This window comes from Hypanus sabinus, chromosome 17 (assembly GCF_030144855.1).
Source record: "Hypanus sabinus isolate sHypSab1 chromosome 17, sHypSab1.hap1, whole genome shotgun sequence".
Classification (NCBI taxonomy): Eukaryota; Metazoa; Chordata; class Chondrichthyes; order Myliobatiformes; family Dasyatidae; genus Hypanus; species Hypanus sabinus.
This window is the reverse complement of record NC_082722.1, coordinates 53,238,490-53,259,800: the sequence shown is the minus strand read 5'-3', so window position 1 is coordinate 53,259,800 and position 21,311 is coordinate 53,238,490. Positions and strand designations below refer to the sequence as shown.

The following is a 21,311-nucleotide window of genomic DNA, read 5'->3' as shown; positions in this document are numbered from 1 at the left end:
TACCTTGCACGGTGTTGAGAACCTGTGCCAAACAACTAGCTGGAATATTCAAGAATATCTTCACTATCAGAATTAAATCACTGGCAAGAGAAAATCTGCAGATGCTGGACACACAAAATGCTGGAGGAGCTCAGCAGGCCAGGCAGCATCTATGGAAAATAGCGAGCAGTTGACGTTTCAGGCTGAGACCCTTCAGCAGGACTGGAGAGAGAAAGATGAAGAGTAGAGTTTAAATGTGGGGGGAGGGGAGGGAGAAGCACAATATGATAGGTGAAACTGGGAGGAGGAGGGATGAAGTAAAGAGATGTGGTTGATTGGTGAAAGAGAAAAAGGGCTATAGAAGGGAGTCTGACAGGAGAGCACAGAAGGCCATGGAAGAAAGAAAAGGGGTGAGGAGCACCAGAAGGAAGAGATGGACAGGCAAGGTGGTGAAAGCCATTATTGGAAGTTTGACAAATGGTTGTTTGTACCATCAGGTTGGAGGCTACCCAGACGGAATACAAAATGGTGTTCCTGAGTGTGGCCTCATGGTGACAGTAAAGGAGCCATGGATGGACATATCAGAATGTGAAGTGGAATTGAAATGGGTGACCACTGGTATCGCTGGCATATGTTGTAAAGTTAGTTTTTTTTGTGACAGCAGTATCTTCAATACATAGTAATAAAATCTATACGTTACAATTAGAAATATATTTTAAAAAGAAAATTAAATTAAATAGTGCAAAAAAGAGATTTAAAAAAAGGGAAAAAGATTACTGAGGTAGTGCTCATGGGTTCTTTGTTCATTCTGAAATCTGATGGCAGAGGGCAAGAAGCTATTCCTGAAATGTTGAGTGTGTTTCTTTGTTCTTCTGTACCTCCTTCTTGATGGTAGCAATGAGAAGAGGACATGAACTGGGTGATGTGGGTCCTTCATGACTTTTGAGGTACCAGCTTCTGAAGGCATCCTGGATGCTAGGAAGGCCAGTGCCCATGATGGACCTGGCTGGGTTTACAACTTTCTGCAGCTTTTTCCAATCCTGTGCAGAGATCCCTCCATACCAGACGGTGATGCAACCAGTTATTTTGCTCTCAACTAGAATCCAGTTAGAAATCTTTCACAGGTGCAGCTGGAATTTCCCACCTGCTTCAGGAGGGGAGCAATCATACCAGTGCCCAAGAAAAGCATAAGAACATAAGAAATAGGAGCAGGAGTCGGCCATCTGGCCCATCAAGCCTGCTCCGCCATTCAATAAGATCATGACTGACTCATCTCCACCTACCTGCCTATTTGCCATAACCTTTAATTCCCTACTATGCAAAAACCTTCCTTAAGTATATTTACTGAGGTAGCCTCCACTGCTTCATTGGGCAGAGAATTCCATCGATTCACCATTATTTGGGAAAAGCAGTTCTTCCTCATCTCTAAACTAAGTATACTCCCCTGAATCTTGTGGTTATGTCCCTCTAGTTCTAGTTTCACCTATCAATGGAAACAACTTTCCTGCCTTCATCTTTCATAATTTTATCTGTTTCTATAAGATCTCCTCTCATTCTTCAGAATTCCTGCGAGTACAGTCCCAGGCGACTCAATCTCTCCTCATAGTCTAACCCCTCATCTCCGGAGTCAACCAGGTGAACCTCCTCTGCACTGCCTCCTAAGCCAGTCTATCCTTCCTCAAGTAAGGAGACCAAAACTGCATACAGTACTCCTGATGTGGCCTCACCAGTGCCCTATACAGTTAACCTCCCTGCTCTTAAATTCAATCCCTCTAGCAAGGTGAACTGTCTCGATGACTATTGCCCAGTAGCAGTCACCTGTACAGTGATGAAGTTCTTTGAGAGGTCAGCCATGCTAGAATTAACTCCTTCCTGAACCTGGATGAAGATGGACCTGCTGCAATTTACAGAGAATGCAATCTCACTGGCTCTCTGGTCGGCCTTGTGTCACCTGACAGCAGCAATACCTATGTCAGGGGGCTGTTTATTGATTACAGGTCTTCAACACCATCATCCCCTCCCTACTAATCACCAAGTCTTAAAAACTGGGCTTCTGTACCTCCCTCTGTAACTGGATCCTTGACTTTCTCATCGGGAGACCACAATCAGTGCAGATTGGTAATAACATTTCCTCCTTGCTGACAGTCAACACAGGGGCACCTCAAGGATCCATGCTTGGCCCACTCCTCTACACTCATGACTGTGTGCCTAGGCACAGCTCAAATTCCACCTGCCATTGACTTAACAAAATCTCAGATGGTAATGAGAAGGTGTACAGGAGTGAGATAGGTCAACTGCTTGAGTGGTGTCACAGTAACAATCTTTTGGTTAATGTCTGCAAAACCAAGGAATTGGTTGTGGACTTCAAGATGGGAAAGTTGGGAGAATACACACCCATTTTCATCGAGGGGTCAACAGTGGAAAGGGTGAGCAGCTTCAAGTACCTGGGCATCAACATCTTAGAGTACCTACCCTGGGCCCAACATATTGATGCAATCACAAAGAAGGCAAGCCAGTGGTTACATCAAATTAGGAGTAATGTCACTGAATTACTCTTGTAATGTGGAGAGCATTATGACCTCCAACCTGGTTTGGAGGTTCAGGTTGCAGAGGGTTAATGCCTCAGCCAGCTCCATCACAGCACAAGCCTCCCCACCATCAAGAACATCTTGATAAGGTGGCACCTCCAGAAGGTGGCATCTGTTGTTCAGGACCCTCACCATCTGGGACTTGCCCACTTCTCATTAGTACTATCAGGGAGGGGGTACAGGATCCTGAAGGCACACAGTTAATGTTTTAGGAGCAACCTCTTCCCCTTCACCATCAGATTTCTGAACTGTCCATAGATGTATGAATACAACCTCACCATTCTTCTTTTGCACAATTTATCTATTTTGCTTTTTATTGTAACTATTAGTAATTTTTTCTTGCACTTCTATTGCTGCAAAAATTACATATTTCCTGACATACAGTATATCAGTGGTAATAAACCTGATTTTGACTCTTGTAGTGGGTGACTTCAATGTTCCTAATACACACTCGGACATCCTTGTGGCAAGAATGTGTTAGATGCATCCAGGAGGGTTTCTTAAATGAATGTGTAGATAGTCCAGTAAGAGGAGGGGCCTTGCTGGATCTGGTGTTGGGTAATGAGCTTGGTCAGGTGACTGGCCTTACAGTGGGCAAGCAGTAAGGGAGCAGTCATCATAACTCCTTAAGCTTAATGATAGATAACCACAGATATGAATCTTGCGGAAAACTATTAAATTGTACCAGGGCAGATTATGAGAGTATTCGATGGGAACTCAAGAGGTCATTGGGAACAACTGTTTTTGGGCAAGTCCATATCCAATATGTGGAAGGTGTTTATAGGCCAACCTCACAGAGTACAGGACAGGTATGCTCCAGTCAGAAAGGAGGACAAGGATGACAAGGTAAGAGAACCTTAGATGTTGTGAGTGGTGATGAATTTAGTCATAGGAAAAGGAACCTTATGAACAGTTTGGTAAACGGAGCCTTTGAGTATTATAAACAATTGAGAAGAGAACTCGAGCGGGGTATTAAGAAAGCCAGGAGGGGCCATGAAATACCCTTGAAAAGTAGGATCAAAGGGCACTCTATACATATATCAGGAGCAAGAGCATAACTAGAGAAAGGGTAAGACAACTCAAGGATTAAAATAAGGGAATATTTTCTTGCAGGCAGTGGATGTGGGTGAGGTTCTAAATGAATACTTTGCATTAGTATATGCCAAGGAGAAGGATGTGGAGGATCGGGAGATCTGTTTGGAATGTATTAATATGCTAAGGCATTTTGAAGTAGAGAAGGAGGTCATGCTGGCTCTCCTAAAGAGCATTAAGGTGGATAACCTGAGGGTCATACCCCAGGTTATTGAGTGAGGCAAGAGATGAGATTGCTGGTACCTTGATTAATATTTTTGTGTCATCCCTAAGTTCCAGAGACTGGCAAGCAGCTAATTCTGTTAGATTATTCAAGGTAGGAAATAGGGGTAATCCTGGAACCAACAGACTTGTGTTAGTGTTAGAACTGTTACTAGAGAGAATTCTTAGGGATAGGATTTATGAACATTTAGAAAACCATGGCCTAATTAGGTAGGCATGGCTTTGTGTGGGGCAAATTGTGTCTTACTAACTTGATAAGGTATTTCGAGGAAGTGATGACTGTAAAGCTACACGGATTTTAGGAAGGAGTTTGCCAGCATTCCTCATGGGAGGCTCATGGTATGGTATCCACAGTGAATTGGCCACTTGGGTTCAGAACTGGCTCCCCTGTAGAAGACAGATACGGGATATGCTCTGGCTGGTGGTCTGTAAATAGTGCTGTTCTGCAGGGATCCATAGTGGGACCTTTGCATGACCTGGATGAAGATGTAGACGGTGTCTTTATACGTTTCCAGATGATATATTTAGTGGCATTATGGATAGTGTAGAAGACTGCCAAAAGACACATTGTGATACAGACCTGTCGCATTTGTGGGTGGAGGAATGGCAGATGGAGATTACTGTTATTGGCAAGACTCTTAGCAGAGCTGATGTACAGAGGGATCTTGGTGTCCAAGTCCATAGCTTTCTAAAAGATGGGGTGATGGGGTGGTAAAGAAATCATAAGGCGTGTTTGTTTTTATTCATGGAGGAATTGAGTTCAAGGAAGTTATGCTGCAGCTTTATAGAATTTCATTTATGTTCCATATGGAATATTGCATTCAGTTCAGACCATTCCTTTATAGGAAAGATATCAAGGTTCTGGAGAGAATGATGAAGGTGTTTACCAGGATGTTGCCTGGATTAGAGGACATGTGCTCCAATAAGGAGAGGTTGGACAAACTTGGGCTGTTTTCTCTGGAGTGATGGAGACCAAGAAGAAAATTGATCAATATTTATAAGAGTATGAGATGAATTGATAAAGTAGACAGCTGGAATCTTTTCCTATCCCCGGCTGAAATCTAATAAGAGAGAGTATTTAATGCAAGAGGGACGAGGAGATGTTCAAGCCACAGCTATATGTTGAGAGAAGAAGTGTAGCAGGTTTTCTTTGTCCAAAGAGGGTGAGGTGCCTGGAATGCATTGCCTGGTGTGCTGGTGGACGTTTCGAAGAGCTCTTAGATAGGATCATGAATGTGCAGGGACTGGAAAAGATATAAATATTGAGTAGGCAAAAGGGGTTGGTTTAGTTGGGCATTTGATTGCTAATTTAATTAGTTCAGCACAACATTGTGGGCTGAAGAACCTGTTCCTGTGCTATACTATTGGACATTCTATGCAGACAATTTCTCATAATTCAGCTCCGTTCCTGCTAACCTCTGGTGCCATCACTTCCAGCATTGTGGTGACCAGGACAAATGATGGTTCTCTAGCAGTGAGACATAATTCTGTCAAAATCCTCGCCACCCCACTGCCGCATTACGGTCTATGCTTACTTTTCTGTTCTGTGATGTTCTTGGTAACTCGCAAAAAGGATTTTAGGGTAATTTATTACAGTGGTTGAACTATATTGCTATAAAAACCAATATGAGCATTGTATTTTCAGCTCAATTTTCATGATTGTGAGTAATACTTACATTTAAGTACCTATTCTAAGTTACATTGAGATCTCATTTTGTGTGGTCTGTGTTTCCACGATTGCCTTACCGGATTGCATTCTAAAAGAGGATAATGGTGTGAACACAAACATTCCTGTGCTTCAGATCTTCTTTAAAGCCATGAGTGTGGTTGGTATATCAAATGGCCTACCTTCAGCAGTTAAGGAGCCCACAAAAGTTTACAGACTGGAATGACAAACTGAAACCTTCAGGCTTTTACTTAACATTGTGAATTGTTACTCAGAAGACAACATTGTGGTTCCAAAAATCACAATGCAAAAGCTATTTTCAAAGGGCTTGCCAACTTCACTACAATAAAAGCATCCCAATGTGTCCCCAGTGGAATAATTGACAATTGTAGAATTCATTTTGAACTTGATGACTTTTGAGTTTCTAGCAGTCAAGATTATGAACAGTTACCCTCAGCATGAATTTTTTGTCCTTTGGAAATTCTGTTCCGTTGCTGTGGTTTGTAGGTGAGGATGGCACTGCTATGGTAGGTTATTCTGTTGAATATCCAGTATTAAATGGGCTTGGAAACAACAGCTACGTTTGCTCTACAGTACTTGGCGAACATTACCTGTATTTTTTCTCCACTCAGGACATTGCCAGTAACTCGCTTCTGATCCTGAGCGACAAGTTGGAAAATACTCCTGTTGTGAAGCCAAGTGACATCATGTGGAAACTGTCTGCAGCCAAGTCAGGACTTTACGGGGTCAGCAATCTCATAAATGCTACGATGACAGTAAAGGATTTGGATGTGGAGAAAGGAAAGGTAAAAGTCCTTGGATGCTTGGGACTGAATGGCGTGGAAAATACAAGTTTGCTGAAAGGCAGAAAGTTTCCTTCCTTCCAGAGGCATCTATGTTTAGGAACATTGTTCAGGTTTCCTGTAAAACTTAGAGGTGCAAGAGACTGCTATCCTGACACAGGGTTTCAATCGTTGACTATCCCTTTGCCTCCACAGATGCCATCTGACCCACTGAGCTCCTCCAGAGCTCATTTTTGTTTCACGTAAAGCTCAATCTTCAGGAGAAAATGCATGCAACTTTATTTATGGTACTACACTAACCAGACTATTCCATAGATTGCCAGCTAGTAGGAAGGCTATTGAGGGTGAAACCTGCAGCAAGCTTGCATGTTTGGAAAGCTCAGGGAGTGGCTATAATGGGGGACTTCAGCTATATGGTCTGTGAGACCATAAGTAGCAAAATGTCTCCTAGGCAAGAACTTTTCTCTCTGCATTGGAAAACAAAATGCCAGAAGATTGTTTTCCTCCAATAAAATTCAAGGTAATATCAACCATACAGAATTATAATTTCATTCATTGTGTTTAGGAATGTCACATGACCATCAAGCTTTTTAATAGACTGTTGAACAATCCAATTTGTGGCATAATGGTGGAAAGGACCAGGGCAGAAACAGTGTGAAAAACCCACTTTTATCGGGGCGTCTGCTCATCAGTTTTGTGCCAAGTTACAGCCGGTGCATCATTTCAATTTTCTAGAGTTCTATGGCTGTATGGGTACAAAGTAGTCATTTATAGTTTTTACATAGAAACATAGAAAACTTACAGCATAATACAGGCCCTTCGGCCCACAATGCTGTGCTGAATATGTACTTCCTTTAGAAATTACCCAGAGTTGCCCATGGATCCACTATTTTTCTAAGCTCCATGTACCTATCCAGGAGTTTCCTAAGAGACCTATCGTATCCGCCACCACCACCACCACCATCGCTGGCAGCCCATTCTATGCACTCACCACTCTTTGAGTAAAAAACATACCCCTGACATCTCCTCTGTACCTACTTCCAAGCACCTTAAAACTGTGCCCCCTCGTGCTAGCCATTTCAGCCCTGGGAAAAAAAGCCTCTGACTATCCACACAATCAATCTCTTTGCTGTTTGTTTTTTTTTATGCATACCCACAGCAGGTTTACATTATTGATTATTTTTGAACATTTTAATTACTTGTTTCATTTTTATTTATGTAAAGGGGAGCCATACAACTAAATGCAAGACCTTCCTGGGAATTGACAATCCAGCAGCTGAGTCAATGTATGTTAATGAGGTCAAGAATAGCTAGGCATGTGCTAAACTGTATGGTGATTGATGATAAATGGGGTTGTGATTTCCAGAGGTGTATGATACTGTTACTTGGCAATATCAACAAGGAGTAATATAAAGAGAATATATGGGAGATTATTTGAAGCCAGCGATTTGCATTGCTGACCTATTCAGTTAACTGCCAACAGGAGCGTATATTTATTTCAATGCAGGCCAGAAATTAAAAATTAATTACACAATGGTGGCAGCAGAATACCAGGAAAGACGAAATAGGTTCTGCAAAATAAACTTGGAAAGCAAAGTAAATGGCTGAGCATGGGATTACACCAGGGTGCGATGCGCTGAAATGAAGGTAGCCTTCACAGTGTAAACAATTAGAGTTCAGAATATCTTGTAGATAATTACTTGGCATTTTCACTGCAATGGGAATGTTAGTGATCCTTGACAGCAAGCAGTTCACATGAAGAATGAGAGATGGTGTGAGTTTGAAATATGCTGGTGTTCAAGGCAACCTGGGAGTTCTGTACTTAAGTCACTGGAAGTTTGCACAAGTTTGCATGAAGACAAATGGCATGTTGATCTTCAATGCAGGAGATTTTAACTACAAGAATATTATAATTCTATAGGGCTTATTATAATTCTATAGGGCTTTGGTGATTCTTCACCAGAAATATTCCACGGTGGTGATTAGGAATGATATACATGTACGAATAAACCTTTCTCAGGCATCCAGCCAGACACAGTTATTGGTTTTAACCAACATTTTGATGACAAACTCTGCCAAATTTAGGGATGATGCCCAGGCATGTCTAGTCTGGAGTCTAGTCTAGATGCCGTCATCTGTCCCTCCTGATTGGTTAGTCCTCATCCAATCATGTTTCCACTGTTCCACCTTGTTTACAATTGAATTCCAGTTCTTACTTAGAGCGAGGATTTAATCTTTATTTAAAAAAATCTCCAGTTGAAACCCCTTTTTATTGGGCGTCTCTTGTTAGTCCCCTGCTAGCGGCCACTGGACTCCATGGCGAGAAACCCACCTTTCTCAAGCTTCGTATGTCTAGGGTACATAGAACTTTGGTCCCGCCAAATCCCTGAATTTGAGATGTCTCACCCACCCAAACCATGGTTTGTGTGAATGCTGTGTAATTTACAGCCTAACAATTGCCTGTTGGCAAGAAATAACAGATTGTACTTTCCATACAGTTATAAAGAAGTATATTTAAGAATGTTAACTTAAGCAGTTATTGAAGGAAAGAAAAAGAGAAAAAAAACAAAAGGGCCCATAATTCTTAACAAGTCAAATGTGCACTTAAGTTGGAGCTTATCTTCAACTTAGTATGCCATTCATGCACTGGACCCTCAGTCTGCGTGAAATGCCGCTCGAAATCCATCTCGAACAAAAGGATCTCCCTCAAGAGTTTTGGTCCTTCTTCCTTGAAGCCATTTATCTGCACAGAGCACTTTTTACAAGAGGGGTGGCATCCTCAGCCATTTCCCCTCCTATTCTTCTCCCAGCTCCCACAAAAAAAGTCCTCCCAACACCAGTATTCTCCAGAACCTCCTGCCAATTCCACTGTCCTGATTGGCAGACACCACATTCCTAAGTTGAACAATAAAGCCTCTTCTTATTTCAGTTCCAACCCAAACAAGCTAAAGGCAGAACAGACTTCTCTTACAGAACTGCTAAAATGAAATACCTACAGCATAGCAGTAAAAATATTAACCAGGGTGTTATGTAGTTTCATTTCAATGGCTTCCTTCACCATGTGGCCTCAAAAGCCATTGGCCGGCACTGTAGTTTTGTGCCGTTGAAATCAATCCAATGGTCATTGCGTATGCAATGTTTTGCTTCCGTGATTTCTCCAGGTAACCCAAAGGGATAACATAAGACTAAAGTAGTTTCTCCGCATCTCTGTTCTAAATGGACATCCTTCAATCCTGAAGTCATGCCCTCTTGTCCGAGATTCCCCTACCATGGGAAATAACTTTGCCATATCTAATCTGTTCAGGCCTTTTAACATTTGAAATGTTTCTATGAGATCCCCCCCTCATTCTCCTGAACTCCAGGGAATACAGCCCAAGAGCTGCCAGACGTTCCTCATACAGTAACCCTTTCATTCCTGGAATCATTCTCATGAATCTTCTCTGAACACTCTCCAATATCAGTATGTCCTTTCTAAAATAAGGAGCCCAAAACTGCACACAGTACTCCAAGTGTGGTCTCATGAGTGCCTTATAGAGCCTCAACATCACATCCCTGCTCTTATATTCTATATCTCTAGAAATGAATGCCAACATTGCATTCACCTTCTTCACCACTGACTCAACCTGGAGGTTAACCTTTAGGGTATCCTGCACAAGGACTCCCAAGTCCCTTTGCATCTCTGCATTTTGAATACTCTCTCCATTTAAATCATAGTCTGCCCATTTATTTCTTCCACCAAAGTGCATGAACATACACTTTCCAACATTGTATTTCATTTGCCACTTCTTTGCCCATTCCTCTAAACTAACTAAATCTCTCTGCAGGCTCTCTGTTTCCTCAACACTACCCGCTCCTCCACCTACCTTTGTATCATCAGCAAATATAGCCACAAATCCATTAATCCCATCGTCCAAATCATTGACATACATCATAAAAAGCAGTGGTCCCAACACCGACCCCTCTGGAGCTCCACTGGTAACCGGCAGCCAGCCAGAATAGGATCCCTTTATTCCCACTCTCTGTTTTCTGCTGACCAGCCAATGCTCCACCCACACTAGTAACTCCCCTGTAATTCCACGGGCCCTTATTTTGCTAAGTAGCCTCATGTGCAGCACTCTGTCAAAAGCCTTCTGAAAATCCAAGTACACCACATCTACTGCATCTCATTTGTCTACCCTGCTTGTAATTTTCTCAAAAAATTGCAGTAGGTTAGTCAGGCAGGATTTTCCTTTCAGGAAACCATGCTGGCTTTGGCCTGTCATGTGCCTTCAGGTACTCTGTAATCTCATCCCTTAACAACTGATCTCAACTACTTCCCAACCACTGATGTCAGGCTAACAGGTCTATAGTTTCCTTCTGCTGCCTCCCACTCTTCTTAAATAGCAGAGTAACATTTACAATTTTCCAGTCACCTGGTACAATGCCAGAATCTACCGAATGTTGAAAGATCGTTGTTAATGCATCCGCAATCTCTCCAGCTACTTCCTTCAGAACCCGAGGGTGCATTCCATCAGGTCCAGGAGATTTATCCACCCTCAGACCATTAAGCTTCCTGAGCACCTTCTCAGTCATAATTTTCACTGCACAAACTTCACTTCCCCGACACTCTTGAATGTCTAGCATACTGCAGATGTCTTCCACTGTGAAGACTGATGCAAAATACACATTCAGTTCCTCTGCCATCTCTGTGTCTCTCATTACAATATCTCCAGCATCATTTTGTATTGGTCTTATATCTACCCTCAACTCTCTTTTACTCTTTATATATTTAAAAAAGCTTTTTGTATCCTCTTTGATATTAGTCGCTGGCTTCCTTTCATAACTCATCTTTTCCTTCCTAATGACCTTCTTAGTTTCCTTCTGCAAGTTTTTTAAAGCTTCCCAATCCTCTATCTTCCCACTAACTCTGGCTTCCTTGTATGCCCTCTCTTTTGCTTTTACTTTGGCTCTGACTTCACTTGTCAGCCATGGTAGTGCCTTTCTTCCATTGGAAAATTTGGAATATATCTGTCTTGCACTTCCCTCATTTTTTGAAGGAACTCCAGCCATTGCTACTCTGCTGTCCTTCCTGCAAATGTCCCTTTCCAGTCAATTTTGGCCAATTCCCCTTTCATGCCATTGTCATTTTCTTTATTCTACTGAAATACCAACACATTGGAATTTAGTTTCTCCTTCTCAAATTTCAAGGTGAACTCGATCATATTGTGATCACTGTTCCCTAAGGGTTCCTTAACCTTACACTCTCTTATCATCTTCAAATCATTGCACAACACCCAATCCAGCACAGCCGATCCCCTATTGGGCTCAACAATAAGCTGTTCTAAAAAGCCATCATTTAGACATTCTACAAATTCTCTCTCTTGAGGTCCAGTACTGGCTTGGTTTTCCCAATCCACTTTCATGTTCAAATCCCCAACAATTATCATTACATTGACCTTCTGACATGCCTTTTCTACCTCCTGCTGTAAATTGTAATCCACATTCCGGTTTCTGTTTGGCCTGTATACAACTGCCATTAGAGTCCTTTTACCCTTGCTATTTCTTAGCTCAACCCATAGAGACTCTACACCATCCAATCCTATGTCATCCCTTTCTAATGATTTAATATTATTTCTTATACATAGGGCTACACACCCCCTCTGCCTACCAACCTATCTTGCTGATACACTGTATATCCTTGGACATTCAGCTCCCAATGACAGCCATCCTTTAGCCAAGTTTCAGAGATGACCACAACGTTATACTTGCCAATCTGTAGCTGAATTTCAAGATCGTTCATTTAATTTCTTATGCTGTGTGCATTCAAATATAACACTATCAGTCCAGTATTTGTTGCTTTCTGTTGTAAATCATCCCACAGGCTACAATTATGCCTCATCTCCTGCCCATCCTTTCTACCATCACTGTTTTATGCTATCTTTGATTTATTTGTTTTCCCCTTCCTCAGCCCTATCACTCCGGTTCCCATCCCATTGCCAAATTAGTTTAAACCCTCTCTACTACCTCTATTAAACATGCCTGCTAGGATATTGGACCCTTTTTGTATAGGTCGTACCTCCCCTAGAAGAGGCCCCAATGACCCAGGAACCTGAAGCCCTGCCCCCTACACCAGTCTCTCACCCATGCACTAATATGCATGATCATGCTATTCTTGCGCTCGTTAGCACGTGGCTGTGGTGAACTACATATACCTGTCTGGACACGCCCCCTGCTGACTGCTCCTGTGGCTCCTCCCACAGACCCCAGTATAAAGGCGATTGAGGCCTGAGCCCGGCCTCTCAGTCTCCAGGATGTAGTATGGTGGTCACTCACTGCTTGTTCCTTCTTCCAGTCAATAAAAGCCGATATCTCGCCTTACGTCTCAGAGTGAGTTATTGATGATGCATCAGTGGCACAGGCAGCAATCCTGAGAATACTACCCTGGAGGTCCTGCTTTTCAGCTTCCTACCCAACTTCCCGAATTCTCTGTTCAGGATCTCTTCCTTTTTCTACCTATGTCATTGGTACCAAGGTGTACAAAGACTTCTGGTTGTTCACCCTCTCCCTTCAGAATACTCTGCACCCGATCCGAGACATCCTGTACCCTGGCACCTGGGAGGCAACACACTATGCGGATATCTCTATCAGGCCGACAGAACCTCCTGTCTGTTCCCCTCGCTATGGAATCCCCTATGACTATCGCATTCCTCATCTTCTTCTCTCCCTTCTGCACCACAGAACCAGGCTCAGTGCCAGAGACCCGATCACTGTGCTTGTCCTCTGTCAGGATACCCTGCCCCTCAACAGCATCCAAAATGAGTTAACGATTACTGAGGGGGGTGAGCACAGGGGTGCTCTCTACTATCTGAGCTCTTCCCTTTTCTGACCGTCACTCACTTGTCTAACTATCTATTGCCTTGGGTGACTCCTATCTATTTCCTGCTCACTTCCCCTGTAGTCATCGAGCCGCAGCCAGATCCCTGACACGGTCTCTCAGGAGCTGCATCTTGGTGCACCTGCCGCAGATGTGGTCATCTGGGAGACTGGAAGATTCCCAGGATTCCCACAGAGCAAAATACTAACCCTACTGACATGCTCTTTATTCCTCCAAAAATGCAAGAAAAAACCAAAATCCACTTACCCACTTACCTCGCCGAAGCCCGAATGAGCCAAAGCCTTACCACTCTGACTCAGACCGCTCCCTTGACGCCCACTCCACTAGGCGGTGCCTTGTTTTAAGCCTGAACCTTCCCTACACCTCCTGTGCTCCTTGATGCAGGTTTCTGCTGTGCACCCTGTCTGGCCAATATGCTATACCAATTGCTTTTGGGACCGCCTGGTGAAGGAAGCCATTGAAATAAAACTAGAGAAAAAGAATTTTAACAAAGACGAAGGTCGTGCTCTAAGTAAAAACTGAAGTTCAATTGTAAACAAGGTGGAACAGCAGAAACCTGTACGGATGAGGACTAACCAATCAGGAGGGACGGATGACTGGGGTACACATATAGCACCAGTCTAGGCAGGCCTAGGAATCAGCCAAGATGGCATACTTCGTCATCATAACGTCGGCTAAAATAGATACCTGCACCCGACTGGGAGCCGGAGATGAGTCTATTGTCACGTACGCCTGGAAAGCACTCGATCCTTTTTTGATACACTTGCAATTAAAGGAGTGCAACTAAACTTCTTCCAGGTTGATTCTTGTGACGAAGTTTGTCCAGCGAGGAAAGATTAAGCAGACTGGGCCTACGTAATTTTGACTTCAGAAGAATGAGACGTGAAACCAAATATCTGCAGGGCCTCTCAGGGTAGGTGCATGTAGAAGTGCCCCTTGGGTCTTTAGAACAAGGAGTAATATTTCATCATGTGGTTAGCCATTTAGGATGGATATGGAGAAGTTTCTTCACCCAGAGGATAGTAAATATTTGGCATTCTGTACTGAAGTGGATTGTAAAGCCACAGTACCACAGTATGCTCAGAGCTAGTTCTTATAGTTTTGCTTAGATAATAAGGGTCGTGGATATCGAGATAGTGCTCTAAAGCATTGCTGAGTTAAAGGATCAGCTATGATCTTATTAAATGGCAAAGCATACAGGAGGGGACAAATGGCCTATCCCTGCTTTCTCTTGTGTTCTAAAGAATCCATAAAAACTCTGCAGCAAGAGCAGAAGAGAGTTGGTTCACTGAAGATTCAACATTGTTGCCCTGTTATGACAAAATCTATTGATTAGTGAAGTTGCAGGATGCTGCAATGAAGTTGTGTCTGGCACAAATTCTTTTGCCAAGAAAGTTGAGATGGCACAAATTTTGGGGAAGACTTCAGTGTCTTCAGGCTTTTGTTGCTGAATAGCCCGAGTCAAGGCAAATTCACTTGGACATTGGAGGATTGCTGAGTGACTTTGTAGTAGTTCTAAGCTTCTTTAAATCCTGTGAATGATGGAGTGATGTTATAGCAGCCATGACACACCTGGTGTCAGCCTGTACATCCCCTGCAGGGAATGAGAACCTGGAAACAGTTATTGCAGAATTGCAAACATTAGGTAGTTCCCTAACCACAGTGGGGGAGGGGGGCTGGGAATCGGGGTGAAGATCTAACAATGACTTCATGAGTCAGAAAGAAAGAAAGGATGCAAGGCGATGAAAGCAAAGGCACAAAGAGCCTTAAAAAATAAGCAAAGTTATTCCCGGTATTTAAGAATGTATCAAATGCAAGAGATAATTGCAGCCTCTGGGAGCAGATGGTAAGTATTATTAACTAATGTTAAATTCAATGTTAATAGTTGATGTTTGGAAGCTGTGCAACCATTTATCATCATGGAGACTTTTATATTGAAGTAACAATTGTAGTACAGGATATGCAGTCTGGAGAATTGAGCTAGCGGAATTACAAGTGCCAAGAGCAGATACTTCAGAGATGTTAAGTGTGTGTCATTTCATACCCTTTAATAGTTAACCAAAGGGACAATTTAATTTTATTGGAAGTGATAAAATCTATTGAGGATAGTGCAACTGACAGAACTGACTGTACCTCGTGGCCCGGCGTTTGAAACTATTAGTTGGAAGTTGTCTGGTTTCAGTCAAAATTTTATCGAAGCTCCAATTCTATTATTTGCCTTAGAAGGAAGTAGCTCTAAAGAGACAGACTGTAGGAGCTGCATTGATTAAAACTGCCCTAGGTTATCATTCCTGAATATATCAAGGAATTGATTTTAGTGGAAAGACAAGAACTGCGGAAGTATTTTGCTGGAAGTCAGGTGGTTGTATATCTCCAGACAATACTTATATTTTTGTGTTTTTAAGAAAAGGCTGCCCTATTTCCAATGCTGCATCAGTAATTCACTGGATGTAAGGCATCCACATAAATAGATATTCTGTTGATTGAGATCATGGCTTTTCAAAAGGAAATAATTGAATTTTATATGATTTGAAGATATTCCAGCAAAGTTCAAAATTTGTAATAATAAAATAAATCTGTTACCTTAAATTTTGTTTTTAGATGTCAAATGTATCTGAGACCATCCTCAGATCAATGGATAAAATGCAATCTTCTCTTGAGAGACTTATAAACGATGAGGATCCTGTACTGCTTTTCCACTCTAATTCCTTCAGCATGATTTTGAACACGTAAGGCCAATTAAGAGAAAACAATTTTATACTGTATGCCTGAAGAAGATATTTCGTGAGCATGTGTCAGTGATTACCAGAATTAAAGAGAATTGAAAAAGTTTGAATTTGAGTTGTAAAAAAATGTTATAAATGGAATGGGTTTCTTAATATTTTTCTGAATGTGTAATTCAACTAGTGAATGTATGAACATGTTCACCATGAATGATATCTTACTAAAGAGTACAGCCACAAAACAGATAACAGCCTTCCTTGCAGATTGACCATCCTTTAATCAGAACACATGTAGCAATACCGAACGAGCAATGTAACTCTCTTCTTTATTACATCAGGTACAATTCAAGTGAGTTGAAAACGAGCAATATTAATACATCAGAAGAAAATCCATTCAGTTGCACTTTTCCAGATTCTGCAAAATTCCAGGAAGTTTCAGATAAATATGTTAAAATTAGGGTAAGTATCATGTTATAGCTTATGGTGAATCAAGTGTCCCACTGGGAATTTTCTAACTTAGAATTCCCTCAGAGTAATTGTGTTAACATGCCATCTTGTTAGATTGATTAGTGAATTAGTCCCAAAATTACATTAGTGGTGATAGACAATAAGAATATAAGTGTTCCTAATTTTCTCTCTGGATGTTCTCTTCTTAATGAACCACGGTTGATAGTTATATAAACAGTAGGGATCTTATAATTGAAGTCAAATGCAATCAGAGTGGGTGGTAATGTGGGAAATGGACAGAACCCAAGGAACCCTTTATCTGAAAATAAATTGTGCATATTTTTAAGGAGGCACTTAGAGAGTGATCAGGGCTACCAGAGCTCGGAGCAGAAACCAAAAAAGCAAACTTTGGGGTGGTCAGGGATATTCTTGGTTCCTCTTTCCCTTTTCAGGTACAAATCTGGGATACCTTCACTAATATGCTGCAAATGTAGCTCAAGACCTGACCTTCCTATCTATGAGCTAGCATTCAGACTGTGTTTGTTTGTTCCATATGTGTTAACTAATGCCGTGCACACAGAGTTAGTAATGGCTGCACATTTCTTTCCCTGGATTCCAACGACTTTTATATATTCCAAGCAGCAATGACCACAGGGTCTCCTCTCCCATGGATGGAACGTTCACAGTAGACCCAGAGAGTCTGTTAATCACCCTGTGAATCCTTACACAAGGGAAGAGCAGAAACAATGAAAAAGCTATTTCCTCCTGTCTGTGGTCGGAGAGGGGCCCAGTTAGTGTGCATTCAGCAAGAAATCCTCTCATGCAGGGCAATATTTCCTTTAAGGTGCGCGCGTGCTACTAGTGCACAAAGGAATTTAAACTGCGCACAAAAGGTTGTCACCTTCTACCTCATTGGTGATTGTGAATTTCACAATTGTACACAATCACATTTCCTTCTCCGGTTTCTGATGCGGACGATGTTGACAACATGGAATTTATAATGATTTCTTTGTAGCTTTTAGAACTGGCTTATTTATAATGTTTTTATTAAGGAAATTTTTGATTTGCTATGTCGAAATCCAAAGAAGCAGAGGGAGTGAAGCACAAAACAACTGCTAGTTCATTTAAAGAGGCTTAATGAAACATTAGAAACAGCTGTTGTATAGTTTATGAGAAACAAGACTCATTGATGTGTATTATTTTCTTTCTTTTAAACAATGAACAACAAATTGGATTTGGTAGTTTATTATCCTTAAAATAACTTCAGATTTAATTCCACTATTTAGTGCGCACATGCTGTTGTCATTGGGCAAAAAAGTGCACAACACAAGATTTTTGTGCACACTGGTCATTACAAATTAGAGGGAACATTGATGGAGGGAGTGAGGGAGATTCCACTTGTTTGTGTAAAAACATACAAGCAATCAGTAAGGGGCAGTCCTGAGATCATTATGTTGAGGTCTTTCCTTTCATTGTGAATCTAAATCCTCAACACTCTCTCCATTGGTCTAGTGTAAGGCAATTAATGATTGAGAGAATCATAGCAGTAGTGTGGTAACTGAGAATTCAGTCTACTCCGTCCTTTTCATCTGTTCCAATGGGAAAATGTACTTCCTCTTTAGAAGTTTAGCGCCCAATCTGTAAAGACCCGTATCTTGGAACTTAATCTGGACAAGTGTGAGGTGAAATGTTGCATGAGGTCAAATGCAAGTAGAATGTATATGGAAAATGGCAGGACCCTTTAGAAAGGGACTTCTGTATATCAGAATATTGATCTTAAATGTATTGGTCCTTGAAAGTGGCAACACGAGTGTATTAGGGTGATAAAGAAAGCATTTGACACACTTCATTGGTCAGGAATTGAGTCTAAAAATTTGGAAGTCATGTTCTTGGGTTGGTTTTCTTGGAGGGTCAGAGGCTGAGTGGTGACCTGCTGGGAGTGCATGAGAATAATGGGCATAGAGGTAGGATAGATAGACAGAGTCTTTTTCCTAGAGTGATATTTCCAAATAGTGGAAGCCATGGTTTAAGGTGAGAGATGTCTGAGGTGGTGGAAGAAGCAGATGCAAAAGCAATCTTTCAGAAGCATCTGGACAGGCAGGGAAGGGAGGGATGAGGACTACCTGCAGGAGAATTGGATTGGCATCATGGACAGTGTAGACTTGGTGAACCAAAAGGCTGTGCTGTACTCTTCTATGTTATATTGAAAGCAATAGGCCATTCAGAATTCCCTGGTTACACCATAAAATGTTTATCCTCCTAATTATAGAACCCCTGATTATCATTTTCTACAATGTCATGTGATCTTCTTAGCCGGCATCTGTCTACGTCCAGTGTATTCATCTGTCTAGACCTACAAGGTACTTTCAGTACTGCTTCCTTCTGCTTGTGTTGGTTCTCACACACTTCTCTCTTACTGCTTCTACTTACGTGATGATCGGTCTCTGAGGCATGTCCTTTCATCCCTATTTATACTGCGGAGTATAGCCAAGCTCCTCTTTCCTTCGTTCATGCAATGTTTTTTGCACTTCAAACACATGGCGTGGCTTGAAATTGAGCTGCTTGTCATTAGCTTGTTTTCTCCTGGTTCTTCTCTGCTATTATAAAATGAAATAAACAGAATCAAATCTGACTGGTTTATTGTTCTAGGTTCAAATTTGCTCTGTTTCTGTACAGGCAAAACCCTTTATCTTGTATTAACTCTTCAAATGATCTTTGTCAATGCCTCTTTCAGATGGATTAGAACTAGGGGACATGGCCTCAAGATATGGGGGAGTAGATTTAGGATGGAGATGAGGAGGAACTGCTTTTCCCAGAGAGTGGTGAATCTGTGGAATTCTCTGCCCAATGAAGCAGTGGAGGTTAGCTCAATAAATATATTTAAGAAAAGGTTGGATAGGTTTTTGCATAGTAGGGAAATTAAGGGTTATGGAGAAAAGGGAGGCAGGTAGAGATGAGTCCGTGGCCAGATCAGCCATGATCTTATTGAATGGTGGAGCAGACTCGACAGGCATCTGGCCTGCTCCTGCTCCTATTTCTTATGTTCTTACAGATTGCCACAGCCTGATAAGTTCGTGACAGATTTCCCTATAATTTTCAGAGATCTTTGTTATTAGAATTGTTGCCTGCTCAATTTAATAACAGGAGGCATAAAGGTTTGCAGTTTTGGAAAAACTTTAAGGAAATATTAGCAGGAATATCATAAATAATGTAGATATAAAGTTGCAGGACAGTAAAATAAGACATGTTGTGACTTAGAAACCAGAAATTAGTGGAAATTCTCAGGAGGCCAGGTTATTGCAGGAGGCATAAAACCAGTACCTCAGGTTTTTGGCCTGTCACTGGAATTGATATTTTAAGGATGTAGGGTTTTGTAAAGCTCTGAGACAGAGAATGATGGAAGGAGGTACAAACGTACAAAAAGCAGGGTATGAGAAGGAGAAAGGCAAGAGGAATAAGAGATAAGAACGCAGATGGTGAGGGCGAGGCAGTGGTATTTTATGATAATGGGGCAGAATCATAGGAGATGCAACTGATAGCCATCTGATCATTGCCCGCAGTGTGTCTGACAAAATGAGAGTGGTGATTAGCATATGAAGTTTCTGAATGCAGCATTGATCTCAAAGTGGTATAAAGTAAATTTATGCTCAAAATACGTATATGTCATCATATAAACACTGAGTCAGAATCAGAATCAGGTTTATTATCACCGGCATGTGACATGAAATCTGTTAACTTAGCAGCAGCAGTTCATTGCAATACATAATCTAGCAGAGAAAGAAAAATAATAAATAAAAAAAATTTAAATAGCAATAAATAAACAAGTAAATCAATTACATATATTGAATAGTTTTTTAAAAATGTACAAAACCAGAAATATTGTATATTTTTAAAAAAAAGTAAGGTAGTGTCTAAAGATTCAATGTCCATTTAGGAATCGGATGGCAGAGGGGAAGAATCTGTTCCTGAATTGCTGAGTGTGTGCTTTCAGGCTTCTGTACCTCCTACCTGATGGTAACAGTGAGAAAAGGGCATGCCCTGGGTGCTGGAGGTCTTCAATAATACCTTCCTGAGACACCACTCCCTAAAGATGTCCTGGGGTCTTTGTAGGCTAGTGCCCAAGATGGAGCTGATTAGATTTACAACCTTCTGCAGCTTCTTTTGGTCCTGTGTCCCTCCATACCAGGCAGTGATGCAGCCTGTCAGAATGCTCTCCACGGTACAACCATAGAAGTTTTTGAGTGTATTTGTTGACATGCCAAATCTCTTCAAACTCCTAATAAAGTATAGTTGCTGTCTTGCCTTCTTTATAATTACATTGATATGCTGGGACCAGGTTAGATCCTCAGAGATCTTGACACCCAGGAACTTGAAGCTGCTCACTCTCTCCACTTCTGATCCCTCTATGAGGATTGGTATGTGTTCCTTCATCTTAGCCTTTCTGAAGTCCACAATCAGCTCTTTCATCTTACTGATGTTGAGTGCCAGGTTGTTGCTGTAGCACCATTCCACTAGTTGGCATATCTGACTCCTGTACGCCCTCTTGTCACCACCTGAGATTCTATCAACAATGGTTGCATTGTCAGCAAATTTATAGATGGTATTTGAGCTATGCCTAGCCACACAGTCAAGTGTATATAGAGAATAGAGCAGTGGGCTAAGCACACACCCTGAGGTGCACCAGTGTTGATCATCAGTGAGGAGGAGATGTTATCACCAGTCTGCACAGATTGTGGTCTTCTGGTTAGGAAGTCGAGGATCCAATCACAGAGGGAGGTACAGAGGCCCAGGTTCTGCAACTTCTCAATCAGGATTGTGGGAATGGTGGTATTAAATGCTGAGCTACAGTCAATGAACAGCATCCTGATGTAGGTGTTTATGTTGTCAGGTTCATTTTCTTGCGGGCAATCACAGTAA

General features: G+C 41.7%; 1 protein-coding gene across 1 annotated transcript in view; it reads left to right on the top strand.

Moving 5' to 3' along the window:
- LOC132406635 (polycystin-1-like protein 2) overlaps positions 1–21,311 on the top strand; it is a 109,538-nt gene that overhangs the window by 5,273 nt on the left and 82,954 nt on the right. The window contains exons 3-5 of the mRNA XM_059992438.1: positions 6,180–6,353; positions 15,826–15,953; positions 16,286–16,406. Coding sequence (XP_059848421.1) covers positions 6,180–6,353; positions 15,826–15,953; positions 16,286–16,406 — 423 coding nt within the window. The remainder of the gene's footprint in view (positions 1–6,179; positions 6,354–15,825; positions 15,954–16,285; positions 16,407–21,311) is intronic.